The following is a 23,991-nucleotide window of genomic DNA, read 5'->3' on the forward strand; positions in this document are numbered from 1 at the left end:
CCCAAGCCAAGGGTTGAGATCCCCTTACCGATCATCTTTAAAAAAAAAAAAAAATCAGTTGGCTGTAAATATGTGGGTTGATCTCCTTGTTCTCTATTCTGTCCCATTGGTCCGAGTGTCTGTTTTTATGCCAGTACCATGATATTTTGGTTACGATGGCTTTATAATATAGTTTGAAAGTCAGATAGTGCTCAGGATTGCTTTTGCTATTTGGTGTCTTTTGTCATTCTATGTGAATGTTAGCATTGTTTTTTCTATTTCTGTGACAAATGTCACTGGTATGTCAACTCAAAATGGATTAAAGACTTACTTACAAGACTTGAAACTATAAAACTCCTGAAAGAAAACACAGGGAAAACACTTCAGGAAGCAGGATTTGGCAAAGACTTTATGAATAAGACCCCAAAAGCATAGGCAACAACAACAACAAAATAAAAAAATGGGATTATATCAAACTAAAAAGCTTCTGCACTGCAAAAGAAACAATTAACAGAGAGAAAAGACAATCTACAGAATAGGAGAAAATATTTGCAAACTATGCATCGAACAAGGGATTAATATCCAGAATGTGCAAGGAACCCAAACAACTTAACAGTAAAAAAAACCAGTAAACTGACTAAAAAATCAGCAAAGGAGCTGAATAGGCATTTCTCAAAGGAAGATACACGAATGGCCAACAGACACATGAAAAAAGGCTCAATATCATTTAGCATCAGGGAAACACAAATCAAAACCATTGAGATATCATCTCACCCCAGTTAGACTGGACATTATCAAAAAGACAGAGAATAACAAATTCTGGTGAAGGTGTGGAGAAAGGGGAACCCTCCTGCACTGTTGGTGGGACTGTAAATTAGTGCAGCCATTCTGGAAAACAGTATGGAGGTTCCTCAAGCAACTACAGATAGAACTGCCATATGATCCAGCAATCCCTCTACTGGATATATACCCAGAGGAATGTAAATCATCATGTCAAAGGGATACCTGCACTCCCATGTTTATCACTGCTGTATTTCCAACAGTCAAGATATGGAGCTAACCTAAATTTCCATTAACAGACAACTGGATAAGGAAAAAGTGGTATATATACACAGTGGCATACTACTCAACCATAAAAAAATAATGAAACTCTGCCATTTGCAGCAACATGGATGAACTTAGAGAAAATTATGTTTAGTGAAATAAGCCAGGCACAGAAAGAAAAATACCACATGTCCTCACTCATAAGTGGGAGCTAAGAAATAAAAAAAGAAACATACATCACAATAATTTGTTAACCTTTCAAAAGGAGAGAACAGAACTGAGACTACTAGAGATAGGAAAGAGGGAGGGGAGAGTCAGTGAGAAATTGGTAAAGGGCCACAAAAAATAATTACATTATATAATATCCTCACTCATAAGTGGGAGCTAAGAAATAAAAAAAGAAAGATACATCACAATAATTTGTTAACCTTTCAAAAGGAGAGAACAGAACTGAGACTACTAGAGATAGGAAAAAGGGAGGGGAGAGTCAGTGAGAAATTGGTAAAGGGCCACAAAAAATAATTACATTATATAATGTTGAATATACTAATTATCCTGGTTTGAGCATCACATACTGCACACAGGTATTGATATTCAAAGCTGTATGTACCCCACAGTTATGTACAATCAGTTATGTTCCAACTAAAATAAAAGAGGTAGACACATTCAAAGATACCTAGGATTGTGTGATTGACTTGATGGGAGGGGATGAAGGAGAGGTAGGGGTCAAGGACAGGGAACACAAGAGGACGTACATGTGGTGGGGTATGACAGTGAATTTGGCATTAGACACATCTTGACATCAGATACAGTTTGAGCTGTATGCACAGAGGCAGAAAAGAAGATGACAAACATCACTGTTTAACAAATGGCCAAGGAAGAGAAATCTGAGAAGAAACTAATACAATCAGGCAAAAGTTCTAAGAGGCAAAATGGACTTTGAGTTGTGCTGGAAACTAAGCAAGAAGACCTTTTGAAGAAGAAAGGTATGGGCGACAATGTCAAGTGGTCACGAGGTCAAGTAAGACAATGACCCAGAAGTTCATTGTTGAAGGCAACACGAGAAAGGAAAGATGCAGAATCCCCTTCTGGAAATGAGAATAGGATTTCACTTCTAAAGGCCTCTGCACATACAACTTGCGTGCATTTTCCTCTAACAGTAAAAGTTAAAGTTGATGGACTAGCAAGTTCCAAGTATTATCGTTGATACATGATGGAATGGGAAAGAGTGACTTTTGCAAGCTTAAGTCAGGAACAATATTTGGAAGAAGGGAAGCTAGATGTCAGCACAATCATGCTATCTTACATCTGATCCAGGAAAGCTGACTCAGTGTGTTATTCTTCTTTCATGCCAGCTAAAGTCACATGAAAAAGAATAACTCCTCAATTCATCTGTCATAAATAACTGAATCCTTTATAAAGCTGATTGCACCAAGATGGGAGAAGATGAGGACTGAAGAGTAGTATGGTTGGTCGCACGGGTAAGAGGGAAAGGAAAAGGAAAGAAAACCAGACAAACGATGGCTGTTTCTCACATGATCACCACAATTTTTGCACATTATGGACTCTCTCACTCCAACCATCCATCAGCTGAGGCGTTTTAGTTCTAACCTTTAAGATATCAGTAGAAATTATCATGATGACCAAAGGAAAATTTCTGTCAGGCAGAACACTTGATTCTCAGCAAATATAAAGTACACCTAGATGCAACATTGATGTGCAAACTGCCATTCTGACAATTTTGGAGAATTTCCTAACTTCCCCTTCTGCTCTCTCACCTTTCTCTCCTGAGGCCACAACATGTCAGACTACGTTAAAGGTAGCAACTCCAAAAGAAACATCTATCGGTGTCTTTGTGTACCAGATTCTACCCAGGTAGTGTGTCCTGGATAACAGCAGTGCCTCTCTCCTGCTCAAAGTAAATATTTCTTGCTGCAATAGGTCAGAGCACTTTATTGGATTTTGCTCATGCCAGTCTATGAGGACATATTTAAAAATAAAATTTATGTAACCAGAGATACATGCAGTGGTGAAAGAATGACAGCAAGGCACTTGGTGCCTTACTATATAACATTCAGTCTATTGTTTTGTCTTACTTGGTTTGATCTTAAAAAGTGTCAAACAGTACTGTCTGCTGAAGTAAAAGACATCTTAGCATGTGCACATCATCAACCTATCAATATCGATAATTTCTAAATTAGCTTTGCTCTAGTTAATATTTACACACATTTTCTCCTTGGACTAGGCACACAGCTTATTTACTGGAATAAAAAGAGCAATTACAAATAACTCTTTAACAGAAAGTCAGTATCCTCTGAACATACCTGATTCAAACATATTCAATATCAGATATTAAGGATACCATGGAACAAAATCAAGTAATTCTTTTACTTAAAGAAAAATAGAATTTGCATTTCTGTATCCAATCTCTTAGAGGCTTAGTTTTTTATTTGTTTGTGTGTTGGAGCCAACCCAAACATTTTTTGAAGAAAATCTACGTTTTCTCTGCCATGAAAATATAGAATTGTTGTCTATCAAGTCAACTGTTCATGAAAACATAATTTTTAAATTGCAGGGATTTTATAACTCAGAATTATCTAAATTCCCTTCTCATACTTTCTTCCTATTGGCTCTGACTTCCAGATATATGCTGAATCTATTCAATTTGGTCCATGCCATAGCTACCACACTATTTCAAGCTACCTTAATCTCCCAACTGGACTAGTAAAATTAGCTCTTACATGGTTTCCCCACTTTCCCTCTTGCCTCTATAATTCATTCTCCACGCAACAGTCAGAATCATCTTTTCAAACTGTAAATCATATCTTCTCAAAATGTAAATCACTCCTCTACTTAAACTTCTGCAATGGCTTCCTAATAAACTTAGAATAGAATCTTAACTCCTTATCATACCTATGTGGCTCACCTTCCTCTCCAGGCAGCATCAGTTTGCACCTCCCTCAGTCAATATCCACCAGCCATTCTGGTCCCTTTTCTGATCATCAAACACACCAAGTTCTTTCCTACCCAAGGCACTTTGCACTTGCCAGGCTTGGCTTGGCTGGCCCCACAAAATCATTCATGTCTCAGCTCAAATGTCAATTCCTCAAAGATCTTTTCTGAAATCTACTCTAATGTCTTCCCCATCCCCTACTTCCTACTACATTGTCTTGCTTTATCATCTTCATGGAATTTATCACGGTATAATATTATCTACTTTTCCTATTGATTACTCGTATTGTATACAGGCCACCATCTATACTGTAAGTCTGTGAGATCAGGGACTTGGTTTTTCTCACTAACTTCTATATCCTTCATACCGAGATGAGCATTTGGCACAAAGGAGGTACTCAGTAAATGTTTGTTGAATGAAATAAGAAAAGGATTAAGAAACAAGATATCTAAATTCCAGGATAACATGCCAAACATAGATGTTCCAAATGATGTGCAATCCACTCATTTTTCCAAATGTAGATAATTTCGTTCCTGGATCAAACTAGGTGTTGAAGACCTGCATACTTAGGCCACGGTGTTTTGATACTACCAATACCACATCCTCCATCCCCTCCTGTAAGCCCTCTAAACCCTCAAATAACATTCACTAGATAATCTATGACTAGGTGCTCAATTTTATTTGTAATAATTGAATAAACTTTAGGAATACTGAGGACATTAAGAATCACATAACCTTCTTTGACTTTTTTATTAAGATGCATGTGAGAGATTTCTTTTATATTTTTCTCCAAAAAGAAAAAATCTTAACCACTACTTAGTAAATGTATGCTTTTATCTCATATTTCCCTCTTTACCTAGCTTCCACAAAATTCAGAGAGGAATTTGTGGCCCATATTTTACAATCATGCAGGACTCCAATGCATGCATTTTTGTCTATTAACTTCTCAGACTATGATTTAAGCCTTATTTTCCTTCTTGATTTCTTTACCTTTATTTTTCAAGCTTTACTATGTTATTGTAAATAAAATAATCACAACCTTAATAAAAAGAGATATGATATAAATGATATACATGCTTACAAAAGCAAAGAATAAATTGTGTAAAATATTTTCTGCACTCTCATGTCATTTACCTATTCATTAACAAAATGGTAATAATTATTAATGATTATATTAGGAGTCAATTTGGTCCAAGTGGAGCTAGGACTTGGAAACCTAAATAACTCTGGAGAAGACCAGATTAGAACTTCCTAGAGGTATGAAAATAAAATCTGAAGTTTTTTCTGACACTGTTTCTCATTCTTTTTCCATTTAATGATGATGAAACAGGATATAAACAAAACCCAAATAACTTGATTATGGCGGTACAAGTCACACAGTATAATTTAATCCAGCAGGAACTGCTTCCTCATCCAAGATGGAACGTGATCGTGGCAGGGCAAACACCACCTGACATCAGTGATCCGCAGGAACCTGCCACGAAGCAAACTGAGGCAGCAATTGTTTACTGAGCTCTCCGCTGGATGCGCACTGAATGGCTTCATGGCCACTCTCTGTTAGATATGTCCAACAGGGATAAAATGTAACTTCAACATTTCTCAGCCTCCTTCTTTTGCCAATGACACTGAAAACAGGACTTACAGTTCTCCTATTTCAAATCCAAATTTCACATCCAAGCACTTCCTTCTCCTAATTGGAGTTCAAACTAGAATCTATTCTAAAAAGGCCCTAAAATAGTCTTTGCTCATTCTTAAAGAGATATCTGTGTACATAAACAGCAGACTCAGCCACAATGGAACTTACAATGGCAGGTACAAAATGATATTAAAGAACACCTGTAGATCTAGAGCAAGGTTTCCCAAACTCAGCACAACTGACATTTGGGGCAAGATAATTCCTTGTTGTTGGGGGCTGTCCTGTGCATTGTAGAATGTTCAGCGACATCCTGGCCTCTATCAACTATATCAGTAGCAGCCCAGTTCCCCAGTGTGACAACCAAAAATGTCTCAGACATTGCCAGGTGTCCCCTGGGGACAAAATCAAACCTGTGAGACCCACTGGTCTATAGTCCAATTTCTTAGATAAGCTAAAGCCAATTTCTTCATAAACTGCTTGTTCATGGGGACTCTACTCGGTAGCCCAAACTGAATAAATATGATTCACTCTTTCATAACCAAGTATATAATATTATGGTTCTGAATGAATTTATTACCACAGTGTGCTTTGAAGATGACCCCAAATCTCCATTCAAATATCTAGAAGAAGCACCATGCTAGAAGCAACCATTCAAATATCTACAAGAGACAACTCTTATCCCATGTCTTCAAAGGTGCACAACACACTAGTCTGATCTATCCATATCTCTAACTAGATACTTCTAGTATCTAGTTTAAGTTAGGTATGAAGAGAAATAGCTGATTCTTCAGCCTCTTATGAAGATTTTTAAAAAGATCATTTGATTTTTCTTCTCTGAAATGGAACCATTAGGCTCTGCTTGCATCTAAGCTTTATAAATAACGCAAGTTTCCTATAGCTTATTTTATTATAGAATACATTTTTAAGTTATTTCTCTGAGTGTCACTCAATTAACTTTAAAAATATAGCTTTACAATTCCAACCTTACTTTTATCTCAGCAACATACTAGTTTATAGTAAATAATCCCCTATAGTAGATTGTAACTTTTCATTTATGAATTTAAGGATTCCACTATTTTTTAAAAGTTTGTGCTTATTTATGAGGCATCCTCAGACTCATAACATAGGAATCTACTGCTCTAAGTTCTTCCCTTGGAAGATTATCAGATGTATGACAGAGCAACAGAAACCAATTAAAAATACACATACTTGCTCCAGTGAACTTTTCCTTCCAGCGTCTGCATCTCACCAAGGATGGCCAGGAGAAGAGAAGACTTCCCACATCCTACTTGGCCCACAATCATGGTTAACTGACCTAGAGAAACAAAACAAAGGATAATAACAGAATGAGATGGAATTCTCTTACTCAAATAAAATCAAAACCCTTTTAGAAAAGGCTAGTGCTTTATAATCAATGGCCCAGTTTTGGTCTCCAGCAATAAGGTATTCTATACAGCTCCTTTCCCTGATCCGTATGCCTTTTTGCAAAGGAAAAGAAAAATCAACATATGTAGGTCATAATTAATTTTTAATATTGTGAGAATGGCTAACATTAGTAAAGAAATCAAAGAAATAATTGCCTATTTCATCTAGATTAGTTCTAACTTTGTTATTCAGTTTATTCAGTAGTTTTGACTAAAATGATAATTGGAAGGAAAGTGATTTGGGCTAAGTTATTAAGACACTTTCTCCAACTTCTCACTTTGACTTGCATGTATAATAGAAAAATCCCAAGCTACTGATCATCAGGCCAGGTCAAAAAAATATTTCTATTCAATTATCCAGACATTGTAAATAAAACGTATTGAGTTTATTCCTAAATATTTTATTCTTTTTAATACTATTTTAAATGGTATTGTCTTCTTAATTTCCTTTTTGGATAGTTTGTTGTTAGTTTATAAATAATTAGGAATAAACTTAACCAAGGAGGTGAAAGGCCTGGACAGTGACTACTATAAGATATTAATGAAAAAAATTAAAGCAGACACAAATAAATAGAAAGACATTCTGTGTTCATGGATTGGAAGAACTGATATTGTTAAAATGTCTATAATACCCAAAGCAATCTACGAATTCACTGCAACCCCAAACAAAATCCCAGTGGTGGTTTTTACTGAAAAAACAATATTTTAATAGAAAAAACAATCCTAAAATTTATATGGAACCACAGTAGACCCTGAATAGTCAAAGCTTCTTGAAAAAGAACAAAGCTGGAGGCATCACACTTCTTGATTTCAAAATATATTACAAAATTACAGTAATCAAAACAGTACAGTACTGGCATAAATGCATATACATAGACCAATGGAACAGGACAGACAACCCAGAAATAAACACACACGTACATGGTCAACTGATCTTTGACAAGGGTGTCAAATCACACAATGGGGAAAGGACAGTCTCTTCAGCAAATTGTGCTGGGAAAACTGGATATCTACACAAAAAAGAATAAAACTGGACTTTTATATTACACCATACACAAAAACCAACCTGAAATGAATTAGACTTAAATGTCAGACCTGAAACTATAAAAATCCTTGAAGAAAACATAGGGGAAAACCTTCTTGACATTGACCTCAGCAATGATTTCTTGGATTTGACACCAAAAACATAGGCAACAAAACCAAAAATAGACAAGTAGGACCACATCAAGCTAAAAAACTCTGCACAGCAAAGGAAGCAATCAACGAAGTGAAAAGGCACCCTATGGAATGAGAGAAAGTATTTGTAAACCATCTATCTGATATGGGGTTAATATCCAAAATATACGAGAACCTTCTACAACTCAATAGCAAAAAAACCAAATAAACTAATTTTAAAATGGGCAAAGGACTCAAATAGATATTTCTCTGAAGAAGACATACAAATGGCCACCAGGTATATAAAAAGGTGCTCAGCATCACTAATCATCGGGGATTTAGAACAAAACTATAATGAGATATCACTTCACACCTGTCGGGATGGCAACTATAAAACAGACAAAGAAACAAAGGCAACAAGTGTTGGTGAGATTGTGGAGAAACTGGAACCCTTACATAGTTCCTGTGAATGTGGAATGGTACAGCCACTATGCGAAACAGTATGGAGGTTCCCGAAAAATTAAAAATAGAACTACCATGTGACCCAGCAAACCCACTTTTTGGGTATTTATACAGAAGAATTAAAATTTGAATCTCAAAGAGATATCTGCACCTCCATTTGCACTGCAGCATTATTGACAATAGCAAAGATATGAAAACAACCCAAATGTTCATTGACAGATGAATGGATAAACAAAATGTGGTATATACATGCAATAAAATACTATTCAGCCTGTAAAAAGAAGGGAATCTTGCCATTTGCAACAACATGGATGAACCTAGAGGACATTATGCTAAGTGAAATAAGCCAGACACAAAAGGACGAATACTGCATGATTCCACTTGTCTGAGGTATCTAAAATAGTCAGACTCATAGAAGCAGAAAATAGAATGTTGGTTGTCAGTGGCTGGGGGAAGGGGAAATGGGGAATTATTGCTCAATGGGCATAAAATTTTAGTTATGTAAGATAAATAAGTTCTAAGATCTGCTGTCCAAAATAGTACCTATAGTTAATAAAATGGTGTAGTGCATTTTAAAATGTGTTAAGAAGATAGATCTCATGTTAAGAGTTAGAAACAGAAAAGCACAAGAAAATTTGGGGAGGTGATATATATTTAGTACCTTGATTGTGGTGACAGTATCATGGCTCGATTACCTTGGAAAACTTTGGTTTTAAAAATGAACTACAAAAATGTGTAATAGATGACTCTTACCTGTTGGAATTTGAATATTTATATTGGATAACGTAGCTAAACCACTGCCCCATGAAAAGTATCCATTTGTGACCTAAAGAACAAAGATGTAGAAATTAAATTATATATGTGATATTAGAGAATAATTCCCATTAAAATAAATTTTCTTTTTAAAGTGTTGAAAAGCTTTCAACACAAGGTAAAACACACAGTGGTGAAATTCTAATTTAGAGTTATAACTATTTTGTGGTATAAATGAAAACAAAAAATAATGAAAATGAAAGGAAGGTTGTTCAGTTAGTGATATTATGAAGAATGCTAAAAATTACAGCAATTTTCTCTGAAAATTGGGGATTGCTGGATCATTTACATGTCAGTATTCTTTAAAAGCAACTGGCCCAAATGTTTTCCAATGAAACCTCTGCATTGATTATTTTCTCACTGCTAGACAAGTCCCAGAATCCTGGTCATGCAAAGCAAAGAACAGAAGTAATCACAAATTATTCCAACAAAATAACTTTGTTAGCTGAGGAGGAAGGTTCTGTAATAAGTGAGTTTCCTGAACTGTGTAGAATTACCTCTATTCATTGAAGTTAAAAGAAAGAGTAAAGGAGAGTGGGTAATAAAACACAGAAACGAAGCAACGTTTCTTGGTGGTATAAACACCAACCATCAGCAAAGATCACAACACTCTGTATTCATCCCAAGCAACCTATTTGCTTAACAGGCTTCAAGTGGACTCGATAGTTTTAACAATCCCCAAAATGGGAAATGAAAGGAGGTATAACAGAAACCCAAGAATTAGGAGGATCAAGTAGACAGATGAAGGGAGAGAAGGTGCCTGAAAAATCAGGGGAAACTAAAGATACACCTTGCTTATAAATTAATATTTTATTTCAAAACCACAAGTGATGAAATTTCTAAGTGCTTTATTGTTTAGGAATTTTGCAGAATGGATTGGTGATGTCCAAATTGTAAGTAAATACAGCACTCAAGTATAGTTCTTAGTAAAATGAACAACCTAAAGGGTGAAAAATTCTGCTTGAAAAAGCTAGATTGTGTTTCTTCGTGTAGGTTTTCTCTAGCTTATGAAATGTATGGCACAGCATTTAGCAATATCCATCATGCAGTTATGCATGAAATTAGTCATGGAAAGAGGGTAGTATGGAAGGGCTGAACGATTGATTGCTTTACAAATATTTGCTGAGCACCCACTCTGTGTGAGGCACGGTGTTAGGATTGGCGTAGGCTGCAAAGAAGGTATAATACATGCTCACTGCTCCCCTGGGGCATGCAGTCAGCTGAGTAAATAAACCATGGAAGGAAGGAAGGAAATAAAAGACAGTACGGGCTAAGTACCAACTAGAGGGGAGAGAGACGATAAGTGCCATAGCTGTTCAGAAAGGAAATCTATTATGTCTGGGATGAGTCAAAAACTTTTTGGAAGAGGAGGCCTTTCAGCTAGTTTTGGAAATTAGCTTTGAAAATATTGAATGTCGATGGAGGCATTTCTGGGTAAAGAACTACAGGGAGAATAGACTCGAGATCAGAAAACTATGAAATGTGTCGTGGGAAATCATGACTAGAGCGGCTGGGGCAGAAGTTTAAAACACTGTGGCTAAATGACAAATAACACTCAAAGAAATTATACCGTCTCAGAGGCTAAGGATCCCTTTTTGTCTTAGAGAAAGCAGGCAAGGAGGCTAAAGAGGTACAAAATTAGATGAGTTGGGAAAAGGGCCAGCATGAAATTCAGAGAAGACCCACATGCACCCTTGTATGTTTTCATTGAATTGGGAGCTAAGGTTATCTGCAGAAAAAGGACACTAAAGGAGAGATCGAAGGAGGTGAGAAGAGAGTGGTGACAGCTGAATAGCTACCGTAGGTTCGAAAAATACTGCTGATGAGAGGCACGTGAATAGGAGAGCCAGGAACTACTGAGGGTCAGCTGAGGTTGGAGATAATCAGTCTGTGGCTATGCAACCTGGACCATTGCATCGTTTTCTCCATAGTACTCGACAGCCTGGTTACAGATGTGTAGAGGGCACGAGGTTGGATTGCTACAGAATGGTAGTAAAGCACTGAGAGAAAAAGAAGGGGCTCAAGATATTGGAGGTTTCGATGAGGTAAAAAACTGACCGTGAAGGTGAATGCCTGAGAAAGCTAGGGGATTGGGATTTTGTTGTCAGTGAAGAGCTGGGATAATAAAGATTTCAGAGGAGGGGCAGTTCCAGGTGGTGACTAACTGTGAACACAGGTGAAGCTGTGCAAATGGAGTGACGATAGATTAACTGATTTCCAGGCTGGGACACTAAGGGTTTCTGGGCTGTGCACTTAGAAGGTTAAATCATGGGCATGTATGGCACATACTAAGGTAGGAAGATGGACTAGGAAACTGGTACTAACATCTTCATTGAAGGTCAGGAGTGATTTTGAGGTCCTCTGATAATAGATGTAAGAAGAGATGGAAAATGCCATAGCTTCACAAGGGTGGGAGGGGTAAGATAGGGCGTGCAAGCAGCAGGGAACAGCTAGAAGAGAGCAACGTCACCTCCTCATCCGGTGTTACACAGAAGCAAGAGAGAGAACCACCTCCACTCAGGAAAGAGGCAGGAGGACGGCTAATGTTCACTTCTCCCGCTGCAATGTACACTTTCATCTCCTCTTGCCTTTTACAAAATGCACTCATTTCTCCACCAGCAGGGTTAAAATCCTGGCTTCCCTAACTAGCTGTTTGAGCTTGGAATATCTGCTCTTATATAAATACTTTTTTGCATAGGTTCGTATAAGGATAGGTACAATGATGATCATCATAGCCAGGTTTGTGACAGATTAAGGTAAGTTCAGCATCCATCACTAGCAGTAAGTAGAATGCAGGGATATGTACTACTATTCTGCAGTATGAATACAGTGTTCTACAGAGTACAGGGGTGCAGTTAGAAGGAGCAAGCTATCATGAAAAACGTTAAGTTGAAAGCATATAAATGCTTATGACAACCCTACATATTTTACAAGGATATGAGCATGTTTAAGCACATATGTCAAGCATATTAGAGCTGGTACCATAATGTCAGGGATGGGGGTGTGGGGATGGGGTGGGGTAGATAGAAATGAGGATCAGGGATACAAAGAAAGAATGAATTAAAATTTAAAGGCAGGAGCTTGACAGACACAAAAACTCATCTTTTGTATAATTCCATTTATATCAAATATCCAGAAAAAATCCATAGAGACAGAATGCAAATTGGTTGTTGCCAGGAGCAAGGAGCAGGTGGAAATGGGGAGCAACTGTTTAATGGGTATGGGGTTTCCTTTTGGGGGTGATGAAAATGTTTTGGAATAAGGTAGAGGTGGTGGTTACACAACATGGTGAATGTACTAAATGCCACCAAATTGTTCACTTTAAAAATGGTTAATTCTATGATTCACAAAAATTTATGCTTCACAAAAATTTGTGAAATTCACTAATTTTACCTCAAAAATTTTTTTTTAAAGTTTAAAGGCAGGGCCTTAAACAGACCATTGTCCATTTCTTACTGCTTAAAATAAGTAAAAATGTTGAATAAAATATAGTTTGTAAAATACCTCATTAAAACAAGGAGTAAGGAAATACCGGGTCAAAATATAAGGAAAAATATGAATTCAAAGATGTGAGCCCCAGAGCACCTAAGCCTCTTTCCCCCAAAGGGCCAAGTATAAGTAAGAAGGAAAACAACAAGGTATAAGAATTTGTTCCAAAAGATACCAAAATTTATTAGAAAGCTATAATAATTATGACGTTGGAATACCAAACAGACAGATAAACCAGAGAAAAATAAATGAAGGCCAGCAATGGATCCACACATATATAGATTCTTGGTGTTGTAACTAAGATCACACTGAAGATCAGCAGAACAGTGCTCAAAAATGGGGCTGGGGCAAAGAGGAATCATTTAAAAAAATAAATAAATCAGGCCTTACTTAATACTAAGTGTAATAAAATGACATTCACTAAAATTTACTGCTGATAAATTTACAATATACTAATAAATTATTTATTACTGATTTACCTACTAAATCACATCCCTACTTCATACTAAACACAAAAATTGACTCTCAATGGATTAAAGAACTAAGAGGGAAAAGTGTAGCTTCAAAGCTTTTGGGAGCTAATATAGAATATCTTCACGGCCTCTGGATAGGAAAAGTTTTCTTAAATAAGACAAAAAAACCCCAAAGCATTAACCGTAAAGGAAAAGCTATACAAACTAGACTACATTAAAATTGAGAAATACTATTCACTAAAAAGATACCACAGAGTGAAAAGTCAAGCTAAAAAGTGGGAGAAGAATTTTGCAACATATATAACTGCCAATAAGGTAGTATCCAGAATTTTTTAAAAGAGAAGGACAAATAAAGAAGAAATCCAAACCCAAATGACATATATATATAAAGGTGCTTGACCTCATTAGTAATCACAAAACAATGCAAATAAATACCACAGCAAGATACAATTGCATCTCCTCCCAGCACATAATAATTGGCAAAAAAATTAGAGGCATTGATGAAGATGTGGAGCAATTGGAACTCTCAGTCACTACTGATGGAAGTGTAAATTGGCACAATCATTTTGGAAAAGTTTGCCACTATTAAGAAGGATAGAGAAGCTGAGGATGAGGATTGCTCATAGTTGAGCATGCGCATACCCTATAACTCATCAATTGTTTACAATAGCCCCAAACTAAAAAATACCCTTAAGGCCCTCAAAAGTAGAACAGATAAATTCAGGTGCAGTCATACAATGGAACACAATGCCGCAAGGAGAATGAATGAATTATCGCTACACACAACAGCATGGGTGAAGTGTGCACACACACAATGCTGGGCAGGAAAAAAAAAAATACACTTACACCCATATTTAAACTTAAAAAAAACTAAACTAGAAATATGTTTTTAGCGAGGCAAGCATAGCAAGGACACTGAAGGAAATGATGTCTATAAAAGTGATGTGAGGGGAGAGGTGTGAGAGAGCAGCAAATGTTTATGTTGGTGCATTTTCTGAGGGAGCTGGCAACATCTCTACTTTTCTGTAGTACGTTGTATTTTACAATAAAAATATTTCTAAAAGATAAGTGAGTTATTACCAATCTGGGAGTTTTTACCATAAATAAAAAATTAACTTGGGCTTAAAGGTGACCTTGAAGTGGACATTCAGAGGTACAGCAAACTCTAGGTCATTAATAAGCACCTTGATTTTGTTTTTCTGTGAGTTTTTGTGTGTGTGTGTGTGTGTGTGTGTGTGTGTGCATGAAGGGTCCATTTTGGAAGAAAAATAATAACTTCTCTTTTTTACTTGAGTAAAAATGAAAGTAAATTTAATAAGGCACACAGAAAAGACCTATTTTTAGATTCCTACTATATGGAACCGAAAATGCCAATAACAAAAAAAAAGCTGGCCCTGTTGTTTTAGTCACTAATGTATTAGGTGCTGTCTGGGCATATTTGAAAAGCAAAATCATAGAGGACCTTTCTTTTTTTTTTTTTGTCTTTTTCGTGACTGGTAAGGGGATTGCAATCCTTGGTGTGGTGTCGCCCGCACCGCACTCAGCCAGTGAGCTCACCAGCCATTCCTATATAGGATCCGAACCTGCGGTGGGAGTGTCGCTGCGCTCCCAGCACCGCACTCTCCCGAGTGCGCCACGGGGCCGGCCCATAGAGGACCTTTCTAATCTCTCTCATTCCTTATCTTTTCATAGCCTACTAGTTCACACCCATTATAATCGCCTAGGGAACTACTCAAACTATTTTTTTAAATGATGTCCAGGTTTTAATATTTAAAGCCTTCTAGGTGATTCCAATGTACAGCTAAAGTTAAGAATTACTAGAGTTCTCTTTAAAATTCACAAGTGACATATCATTCTGTCCTCAAAACAACCATGCTGAAATGGCATGTCCACCTCAAGATGAGCAAACTGTGGCTCAGAGAGGCAGAGTACTTTGTCCAAAAATCACACATCAAATCAATGCAGAGGTAGGGTTAGCACTAGGTTATTCTGTCCGATAACACACTCACTCCAGTCGTGGAGCACCTGTTTGGTACAGGTACTGTGTCGGGTAACAAGGAGAGAAAAGAATTACACATAGCGCTTGGCTCTACCATACACCCCACACTGAGCCTCCCTCTCTCTCTCCAATTGGCCTGGGCAGTGCAGGGGACTTGGACGGCCTGGGGCAGCCAATGTAGCTAGTTTTCTAAAAGGGTTTGTTTCCAGGACTCTGGAGGCTTCGATGTCCAAAGGCCCTGGACTGCTGCAGGCATCTGTTCTAGTGCCTGCTCAGCGCTGATCCCCCAGCCTGTGTTCCTGTGGCTGCCTGTTCCACCTAAGCACACACAGCCTAGGAGAGTACAAAGGGCTGAGTTTGAAACGAGATCAAAGGCAGCATTGGGAAGGTGGGTGAATGCACGCAACACTGGTCTGAGCCTCTCCTGGCTGAAGATAGTTACTGTCTCATTGATTCTCTTAAAAATGGGATTTATAATATTGGCGTTCGCTATATATCAATTTACTTGGTAGATAAAGGTAAGAGACCAGAGGAAATATGTTGGATACAAGCTCCTAACGCAGATTCAGAAGAAAGGCTCATTCTGCAGTTACCAGAACGTACTGCTGCAGCAAAACACAGGGCTGGGAGGTGAGGAAGAGCTGAGAGTTAGAAACTCATCAGAATGTTTTTAAAAATGTTAAGATTAGTGACCACTGTAAAGAGGCTTTAAAGACACAATTTAGGGCACTTTTGCAGAACTTCATCATAAAGTAGTAACATAAATGTTTCTATTCATGTAAGGATCCAGGAAATAAAATAACCTTTATTGCAATATCCTCTGTCTCTGCGGGACGCAGACGTCGTGTTGATTGCTCATAGCTGTCCAGGTGATATCTTCCAGGCTGCTTCCTGTTTATAGTTTTTGGCTGCTGCATTCCAAACGGAAAAGAACACAAGTTGAAGCTTTATGAGAAAATTGAGGTTTGACTGAACATTAACTCAGACTGCTACTTCTCCACTTAAATTCCAAGAAAAAGAAACAAGTAAAGTGAATGTCATATGTTAATTATTTTAATGGCTTCTCCAAAAAAAACAGCAAATAATGAAAAAATGTTAAGCTGTAATTTTAAACCCAATTCACATGCATCTTAAGAAAAATGAAAATATGATATTTGCAAATAATAAAAGTTAAAATGCTGAGTCTAAACTAGATTTTGGATATTCTTTCTCCAGCAATATGGGTGAATCTACCCAGACAATAAAAAATTGTGTGTCATGTCAAAAGACGGTGAAATTAACTCAGGTGAAACTCGAATCCACTTGTTAGGCTGTTACAGTATATTACTGATCATCGTCTGGGTCATGAGGATTTAAATCCGACACATTCACATAAATTGGATTGAACTACACATTACACAGGATCTGTTGTAGATTGACAAAAGCATAAAGATCTAGGATTTTTGCCCAAAGATATATAGCTTCCTAAGGATCCATATGTATTACAGAGTGACTAGTCTGCCTCTGATGTTATGGTGCTCCCCCTCATCAATGGACTAAAGCAACCATTATAAAAAGGATGCCAGCTGAGGTGCAACCGTCTTCACATATTTAAAGTGAACTTCAGTTAGATCATAACTAGAAATTTGTCATTCTCTAATTTTGAGTTTAATTTCACATTGAGATAAGTGGCTAAGGAGATGGTAGAAAATTTAGCTTGTAAACCTCTAATTTGAAAAAATAGATAAGCTCAAAATTTGTTCCAGGAATCTAACGAGCAAGTATTTCAACATAAATAATTATCTATCTTACTTAAATACTTTATAGAGATTATGAAGGCTAACTAGCAATATATTTCAAAACTCTTAAATTACTTAGAATAGCAAAGGACTCTAGAATTGTGAATTTTTTTTTTTTTTTTTTTTGGCCTGGAATTATAGGTTTGGCTTTTTAAAAAATCCATTGAGTTCTATTATGGAAATTCAAAATGTCCATGAATAATCAGTAATTCAATGCAAATAAGATATTGCACTTCCAATTACCATCAACTGATGCATCAGCAGAACATCAAACTACTAGGCTACATGCAAATAAACAGATTGTAAAGCCACTGAGAAGACTGAAAGTAAAGTACTAGTAGAGGTTCTATCACACAGAAAGTACTAAACACCTTTTAACTTAAGAGAAAAGGAGAAAGAGATAATGAATTTTTATTTCAGTTTTGTTTTTTCTTCCCTCAGGCCTCACAGATAACCCTGAAAGCACACTGTATAAGATGCTGCAGAAAGCCACTACCCGTTAGGCTAAGTATATTCTCCACACAAAACAGGTCTATACCTGTATATAAACCCCACTTCTTCTAGAGTCTTTAACTCTATAGTAGTATTGCCCCCAGAGGTCCAAAAGGAATGACTTCATGCTCTTCACAAAACTAAGGAGAGGGTGGGAAGAGGGTATGTGTTGACAGAGACTTGAGTCGGAGTTCCACAGATGTAATTTGAAGAGACTTTGGCTCTAGAATGTCCCTAATTCTCAGTGGAGATTCTACAGCCAAAACCACTTAAGTCTAAGCTTTTACAGAATACATTGTATCTTAAGCGCTCTCAAGAAGGAGTTTCCATTAGTGTTATTTTCGAACACACAGATTTTTTCACTCCATTTTAGAAAGTTTGTCGTTTGTGGCTTGGCCCATCCATCAGCAGTGATGAATGGCCCTGAAAGACATCCGAAGTCCAGTCTGGTTTCAATAATCCTGAAGATATTGGATGCATTTGAAGGCGATTCTTTTTTCCTTCCAAAAGCCTTTTCTCAGTTCAATTTTTCTTCTATCCCTCATCTCATACAAAAAACTCTTCAGACTTCCCTTACTCCATGAACTTGACCTCCTATCTCTCCATTTTTGAGGTCATCTCACTCTGCTCATGGCACATCTCTGAAAGACGATCTAATGAGTTCTTTGATAGTCTAGGATCACCAAAAGTGTGACAAGGCTGGTTCTAATCACAGATTTGACTTGGCTGCTGCCTAAAAGTATAGATACTCGTTAATGTATTTTTGTCTTTATGTCCATGTCCACACAATAGCAAACAAGCATTCGAGACATTGTTCCTCCACTGTATGTAAGCGTGGCTAGTAGCTCCTTCTCAGACAAAATCACACCTGCTCAATAAAACAACTTAACAAAAAGAAAAAATATAACTCCAGAGAAGTCGAAGAAAATAGTAATAGTCTAAATATGGTCAAGTGCTTGTCTCAACTCTTTTTAGCAGTTTTAAACATGATGTGAAGAAAAATTTAATATAGATTGACTTCCTAATAAAGGCTTTTCAAGTCCCAATCAATCCCAGTCAGGAGACTGTCCCTGTGCATTTGTGTTGGGTCACATAAATGGTAAATACATTCCTATTTTTCTCTAGTAGTAACTTGAATAATGAATATTAATTTATAGCATGACTCATTTTGGAACAACACCTTTCCACTTTACTGTTATAAAATATACATATTCATTTTAAAGAATTTCTTCAGAAATGTTTAGACGCACCCTTCAAGAAAGTGGTATAGTCCAGTCTCATGGCTTTAATTATCTAATGGCTAATGACTTTTAAATTTGCATCTCCAATGCTCCTGTCTCTCCTTGAATTAAGGAAGTTTCTCAAAATTATCACATGCAAAATGCACCTCTTGATTCCACCTCAACACCAGGCTCCTCCTTTCTGAGCTTCCCTATTTTAGTTAATGGCTACACTACCTACCCAGCAGTCAAATTAATAACCCATAATTTGTCTTTGTGTCCTCTTTGTCCCTCATGTCTTCCATGAGCTCACCCTCAAAAAGGTATTCCGATTTCATCATCTCTTCACAATGTCCACTGCAATCGCAACAAAAACCCAAACACCTGATTTAACCATCATCATCTTTTGCCTATGTTAGTATAATGACCTCTTTACCGATCTGCCTGTTCCCATTGAATTCTCTACACAATAACCAAAGTGCTCTTTGAAAAATGTAGACAAAATTATATTAGTCCCTACATTAAAACCTTCCAGTGGTTTATTACATGTCAGTAAATTCAAATTCTTTCTATGGTCTGCAAAACCCTCAATCATTGTTCTTACCTCGTCTCATCTTTCCCTTCTTCACCAGGCTCCAACTATAGTGTCCTTGAATACACTAAATTAAATTCCCGCCTCAGGGTTTTTGATTCTGCTTGTTGTCCTGCCTGGAATCCTCTTTGCCCAGATCTTTGCAGGACAGGTATGTACATTTTCATTCTGGTCTCAGTTCAAATGCTGGCTCTTCAGAGGGGCCTTCTCAGAAATGACCACTCGACTTCAAGTATCTCGTTCACTCTCTCATACCCTCTTTTATTCATTTAGCATCTGACTCCTGCCTCAAGAATGCAAATTCTGTGACAGGAAGGATCTCATGTGCTTCATTCATAGCTACATCCCTCTGTCTTGGAACGAAGTACAGGGTACCCAATTAAGACTGGAAACACAGGCAAATACTAATAAATGGCTTATTCATATTACATGTAATACATGACGAAATAATACTGACTATGTTTCCAGACTTTGTGTCACGTATGCATGAACTGGTCTACAAGTTACAAGACAGGTTTTAATTCTGGCTCTGCGCCTTACTAATCTTATGACTTTATTCAACCCATACAATATGCAAACTCAATATATTCAGTTGGAAAATAAAACACCCATACTAAACCACCCATTCTGTAGAGACCGTCCCCTATTCACAGCTTCCATAACAAGAAAAAGCACTTACAACTCCGGTGTGTTTCTTACAGGACTCAAAAGGAAGAGAACCTTCACCAGTTCGCCAACTGTCGTCACCAATCTCATCACTCAAGAGAAACTCATTCAGCTTTTGAACACTGCAAAAGGCAACCAAACACAGAATAAAGGTTCACAGTAAAACCACCACCAATAAAGTACTACCTGAAAAAACAAACTTGCCCCCACTCATTAACATGGTGGGTGGACACCTCTGAGAGTCATTTCTCAAGACCAACATGGGACTTTTAGTGCTAAAACCAGAAAAACCTCAGTAAACCAGTACCGTTGGCCACCCTAAATTCAGTGGAACTTCCTCTGTTTTGTTTTTTTGCAAGTATATTCTTTGGTGAAGATAGTGGAATTGGATAGGAACTTGGAGCAGAATGGTTAATAATAATAGTAAAGAGAAGTACCCTTAATATTCTAATGTTACAAATGAGGGAAGTGAGGTACAGAGAAGTTATGTAACCTGCCTACAACCATGTAGCATATAATATGTGGGTCTGGGGCCCCGACCACTGTACCATCCTGCTTAAGCACTTGATAGCTTTATATTACACATATTTTCCAAACCTGGCAAGGAGAGGGCCCTCAAGAATCTTGCTACTCAAAGTGTCGGCCAAGGACCAGCAGCCTGAGCATCACCTGGGAGCTTATTCGACACAGAGAATCTCAGGTCCCAACCACAAATATGAATCAAGATATGCATTTTAACACTATCCAGAGGTGCTTCATAAGCATATCACAGCTTGAGAGGCCCTGCTCTATAAGAGTGGTTTGCAAACATTGTTTCCTGTGGTCTCCTTAGGCTGGCCTCACAACACTCCTTGGGACCTGCCCTTCCTATTTTCATTTTCTCAAACCAATATCATAGAATCAGGAGCAAAAATAAATAAATAAAAGAAAGAAAACAATAACATGGTTTGAAACATCCTCCTATAAATAAACTAGTACCCTAAAGGAAATTCTGTGAGGTTGCAAAGTGAAAGAAATGCTCCTTATAGCATGCTAGGAGGCTGAAAGTGGACAAACTTGCTGGGAACGAGCAGCATCAACTACAGGGAAAGTACTGCCTTTGATAGGAAATTAGAAAATACATATTCAAAATAAAAAGTTGGGTTTTTTTATAAAAATTGTGTTTGACCTTGTGAATCAAGTTCGGTGCCTCTAGATAGGTCTTCCAACTTTGCTTTGGTGACAAGTTAATAAAATGAAGAAAAGTAAATTTAATTCAGTCTGTTGCCCATGATTTTTAAGCCCTTTGTCTTTGCATGCCATAAAAACACAGGGGTAGATAAAATCCATTGGGTTTATTTGCTTTGAAGTTGCACTCACAGGGAACTAAAAGAGAATTGTTTAAGAAGAGCATTAATTTGTATACTCTTGTTGAGTCTTTGTCAGCAAAGTCTGAGTTTATAGGCTTGAAAGACATAGTTAGAAATGACTTATTTAATAACATTTTATTCACCTTAATAGCAGTTATTCCTTCTTTATTTTTATCGATCATAATTGCTATTCCATTCTTAAGTTTTGAAGAGATTTGATTTCAAGGAGCACAGCTTTGTCAATCAAAGGAATACCTTTAAATTCATCGCACACACTGTCTCTGCACTCAAGGGAAAGTGCAGAGCTAGGCTCGTTTGCTTTTGCAACTCCAAGTCTAGCAGCGCCTGGCACACATTGTTTGACGAAAATTTGTTAAATAAATTAAAGAGGGAATAAACCAATGATTCAGACATTTAAGTAGAGTCGATTGATTCAATTCTCCATTTCACTTCTCTAGTATACACACAAACCTTACTTTTTTGGAATAAATGAGCCCTACTCTTGCTGAACATCAGGAAGCAATGACCCCTGAGCTTAATTGGGGGTAGAGAGAAGTTTCTCTCCTCTTCACAACATCCCACTTTGAAACTCCAGTTACAAGGAACATCAATGGACCCCAGTACTAACCCTCCTCTGAATTTTTCCCTTTCCTTCCCCTACCCTGTCCCGATCATCCTAGGCTCTCTGGCGCTATTTTGTCACTGCTTCACTATAAGCCTATCTCTCCCACTAGACTGTGAACTCCTTAACAGCAAAGATTTTCATCTCCAGAATCTAGCCCATTTCCTAAAATATAGCACAGTAATTCCTTAAGAAATACCTGGTCAATGAATAAATGTGTAATACCCAAAGCTTTTCCTACTCATATGTGGTCCTTTCAGAAATCACAGAGAGAAAACAATTATGGAAAATGCATGAATCCTTTCCAAGGGTGAAGTAATTTCCACCACGCTGCCAGAATTATATTCTAGAAATGCAAACCTGTCCACGTAACAGTGCTCTTCTTAAAATAACAAATGGCACCCCTTGGCCTTTCAGCATCTTTCGCATCATCTAAAAGCTGATCAGGATTCTACTCTCCACCTTCATCCCCTCATACTTTTTGCATCAGAACCTCTTCTCCAATGCACAGAATTATTTTTAGTCCCTTGAGTAGACCAAGATTTCTCCCATACTCACTCGCCCCTTCCCCTTGCATATATTTTCTCTTTTTCTCCAACTGGCCAAGTCTTATTGTTTAAGATTCTATGAAGGAGTCACTGAGTCCTTTAAACCTTCACCAACCAGACAGTGCCCCTACTCTCTCAATAAGCTTCGCTGATTCTCATATACGAGCCCATGACATTCTGTGTATAGCTTTATAACAGCATAGCACATCACTTTGTAATGAGTGCCCCCACCCCCAGTCTCCCCAAGTAGACTGTGGACTTCTTAAGGATTTCTTTGCCTTTCGTCTTTGCAATCCCTAATGCCTAGCAATGTACCTGAATCACGAATACATGGATGTAGATTCACAGAAGATGCTCTGAGGCATGCAGTGGAGATGAGTAAAATGGTGGTAAATCAGTAATATGGAGATTTGTAACATACCTAAAATATTTCAAGAATGTGCTGGCACTTTTTATGTATCATCTCATTTAATTTTCTCAACCACCATAAGCAGGTGAAATTATACTCATTTGACAAGTGAGGAAGCTGAGCTCTAGAGATACTAAATAACATGCTTGAGGTTGAACAATGAATGTCTCATGGCGGTGCCAGGATTTGAAGGCGGGTATATTTGACACCAATCAATTTTCTATCCTGCCTCCACTACCCTTATAATCCAGTATTTTCATAATTTCTCATTTGTTTAGATTATTCACAAAAGCATTTAAAATTTTGGCTACACATGTTATTTTCCTCTCAAATTTCACTTTGGGTGTTTAGACACAGGTGGAGTACCTTGGACAGATGCTGCATTAATTGGGAATAACTGATTTTTGTAGCTGGCAGTCACATTTTTTTGTAGGAATTATGAAATTTTGTAAACTGAAATACAGAGACCAGGCCAAATCATAAGCATGTGCCATGATAAATATCAGTAACAATTTATTTGACTGAAGATAATGCAGTAGACTAGTCAAGCATACGTTCCTTTGGGAGGTACACGAGAGAAAGGACACATATTTCTCAACGAAGTCAGGGATTTGTTCTATACTTTTTTCCCTTAGCAAATAACATCTTTGGACATAGACACTGCATTATACATCAAAAACCAAAAACCTAAATTCAAATTATTTATAAAGAATATAACATATTCTCCTCCAGAAAAGCAAAACACATAAATTATTTCCTTCCAAATAAAGCAAAGTGGAGAAGTAAGGCAAGCATTTTGAAAAAAAAAATCACTCTTATCCAAGTATTTTAATATTTTAGATAATACTGACTTTTCTTCATTCTGTTTTGCAAATGTAGAGTAGAACA

At 37.3% G+C, this 23,991-nt stretch overlaps 1 protein-coding gene across 1 annotated transcript in view; it reads right to left on the bottom strand.

Moving 5' to 3' along the window:
- The window catches only part of ABCC9 (ATP-binding cassette, sub-family C (CFTR/MRP), member 9), a 133,175-nt gene that overhangs the window by 62,473 nt on the left and 46,711 nt on the right, over nt 1–23,991 (bottom strand). The window contains exons 14-17 of the mRNA XM_008581481.1: nt 20,189–20,297; nt 16,231–16,338; nt 9,407–9,479; nt 6,822–6,927 (exon numbers count right to left, since the gene is read on the bottom strand). Of these exons, the coding sequence (XP_008579703.1) occupies nt 6,822–6,927; nt 9,407–9,479; nt 16,231–16,338; nt 20,189–20,297 (396 nt within the window). The remainder of the gene's footprint in view (nt 1–6,821; nt 6,928–9,406; nt 9,480–16,230; nt 16,339–20,188; nt 20,298–23,991) is intronic.

The sequence above is a fragment of the Galeopterus variegatus genome, unplaced genomic scaffold (assembly GCF_000696425.1).
Source record: "Galeopterus variegatus unplaced genomic scaffold, G_variegatus-3.0.2 Scaffold2362, whole genome shotgun sequence".
Taxonomy (NCBI): domain Eukaryota; kingdom Metazoa; phylum Chordata; class Mammalia; order Dermoptera; family Cynocephalidae; genus Galeopterus; species Galeopterus variegatus.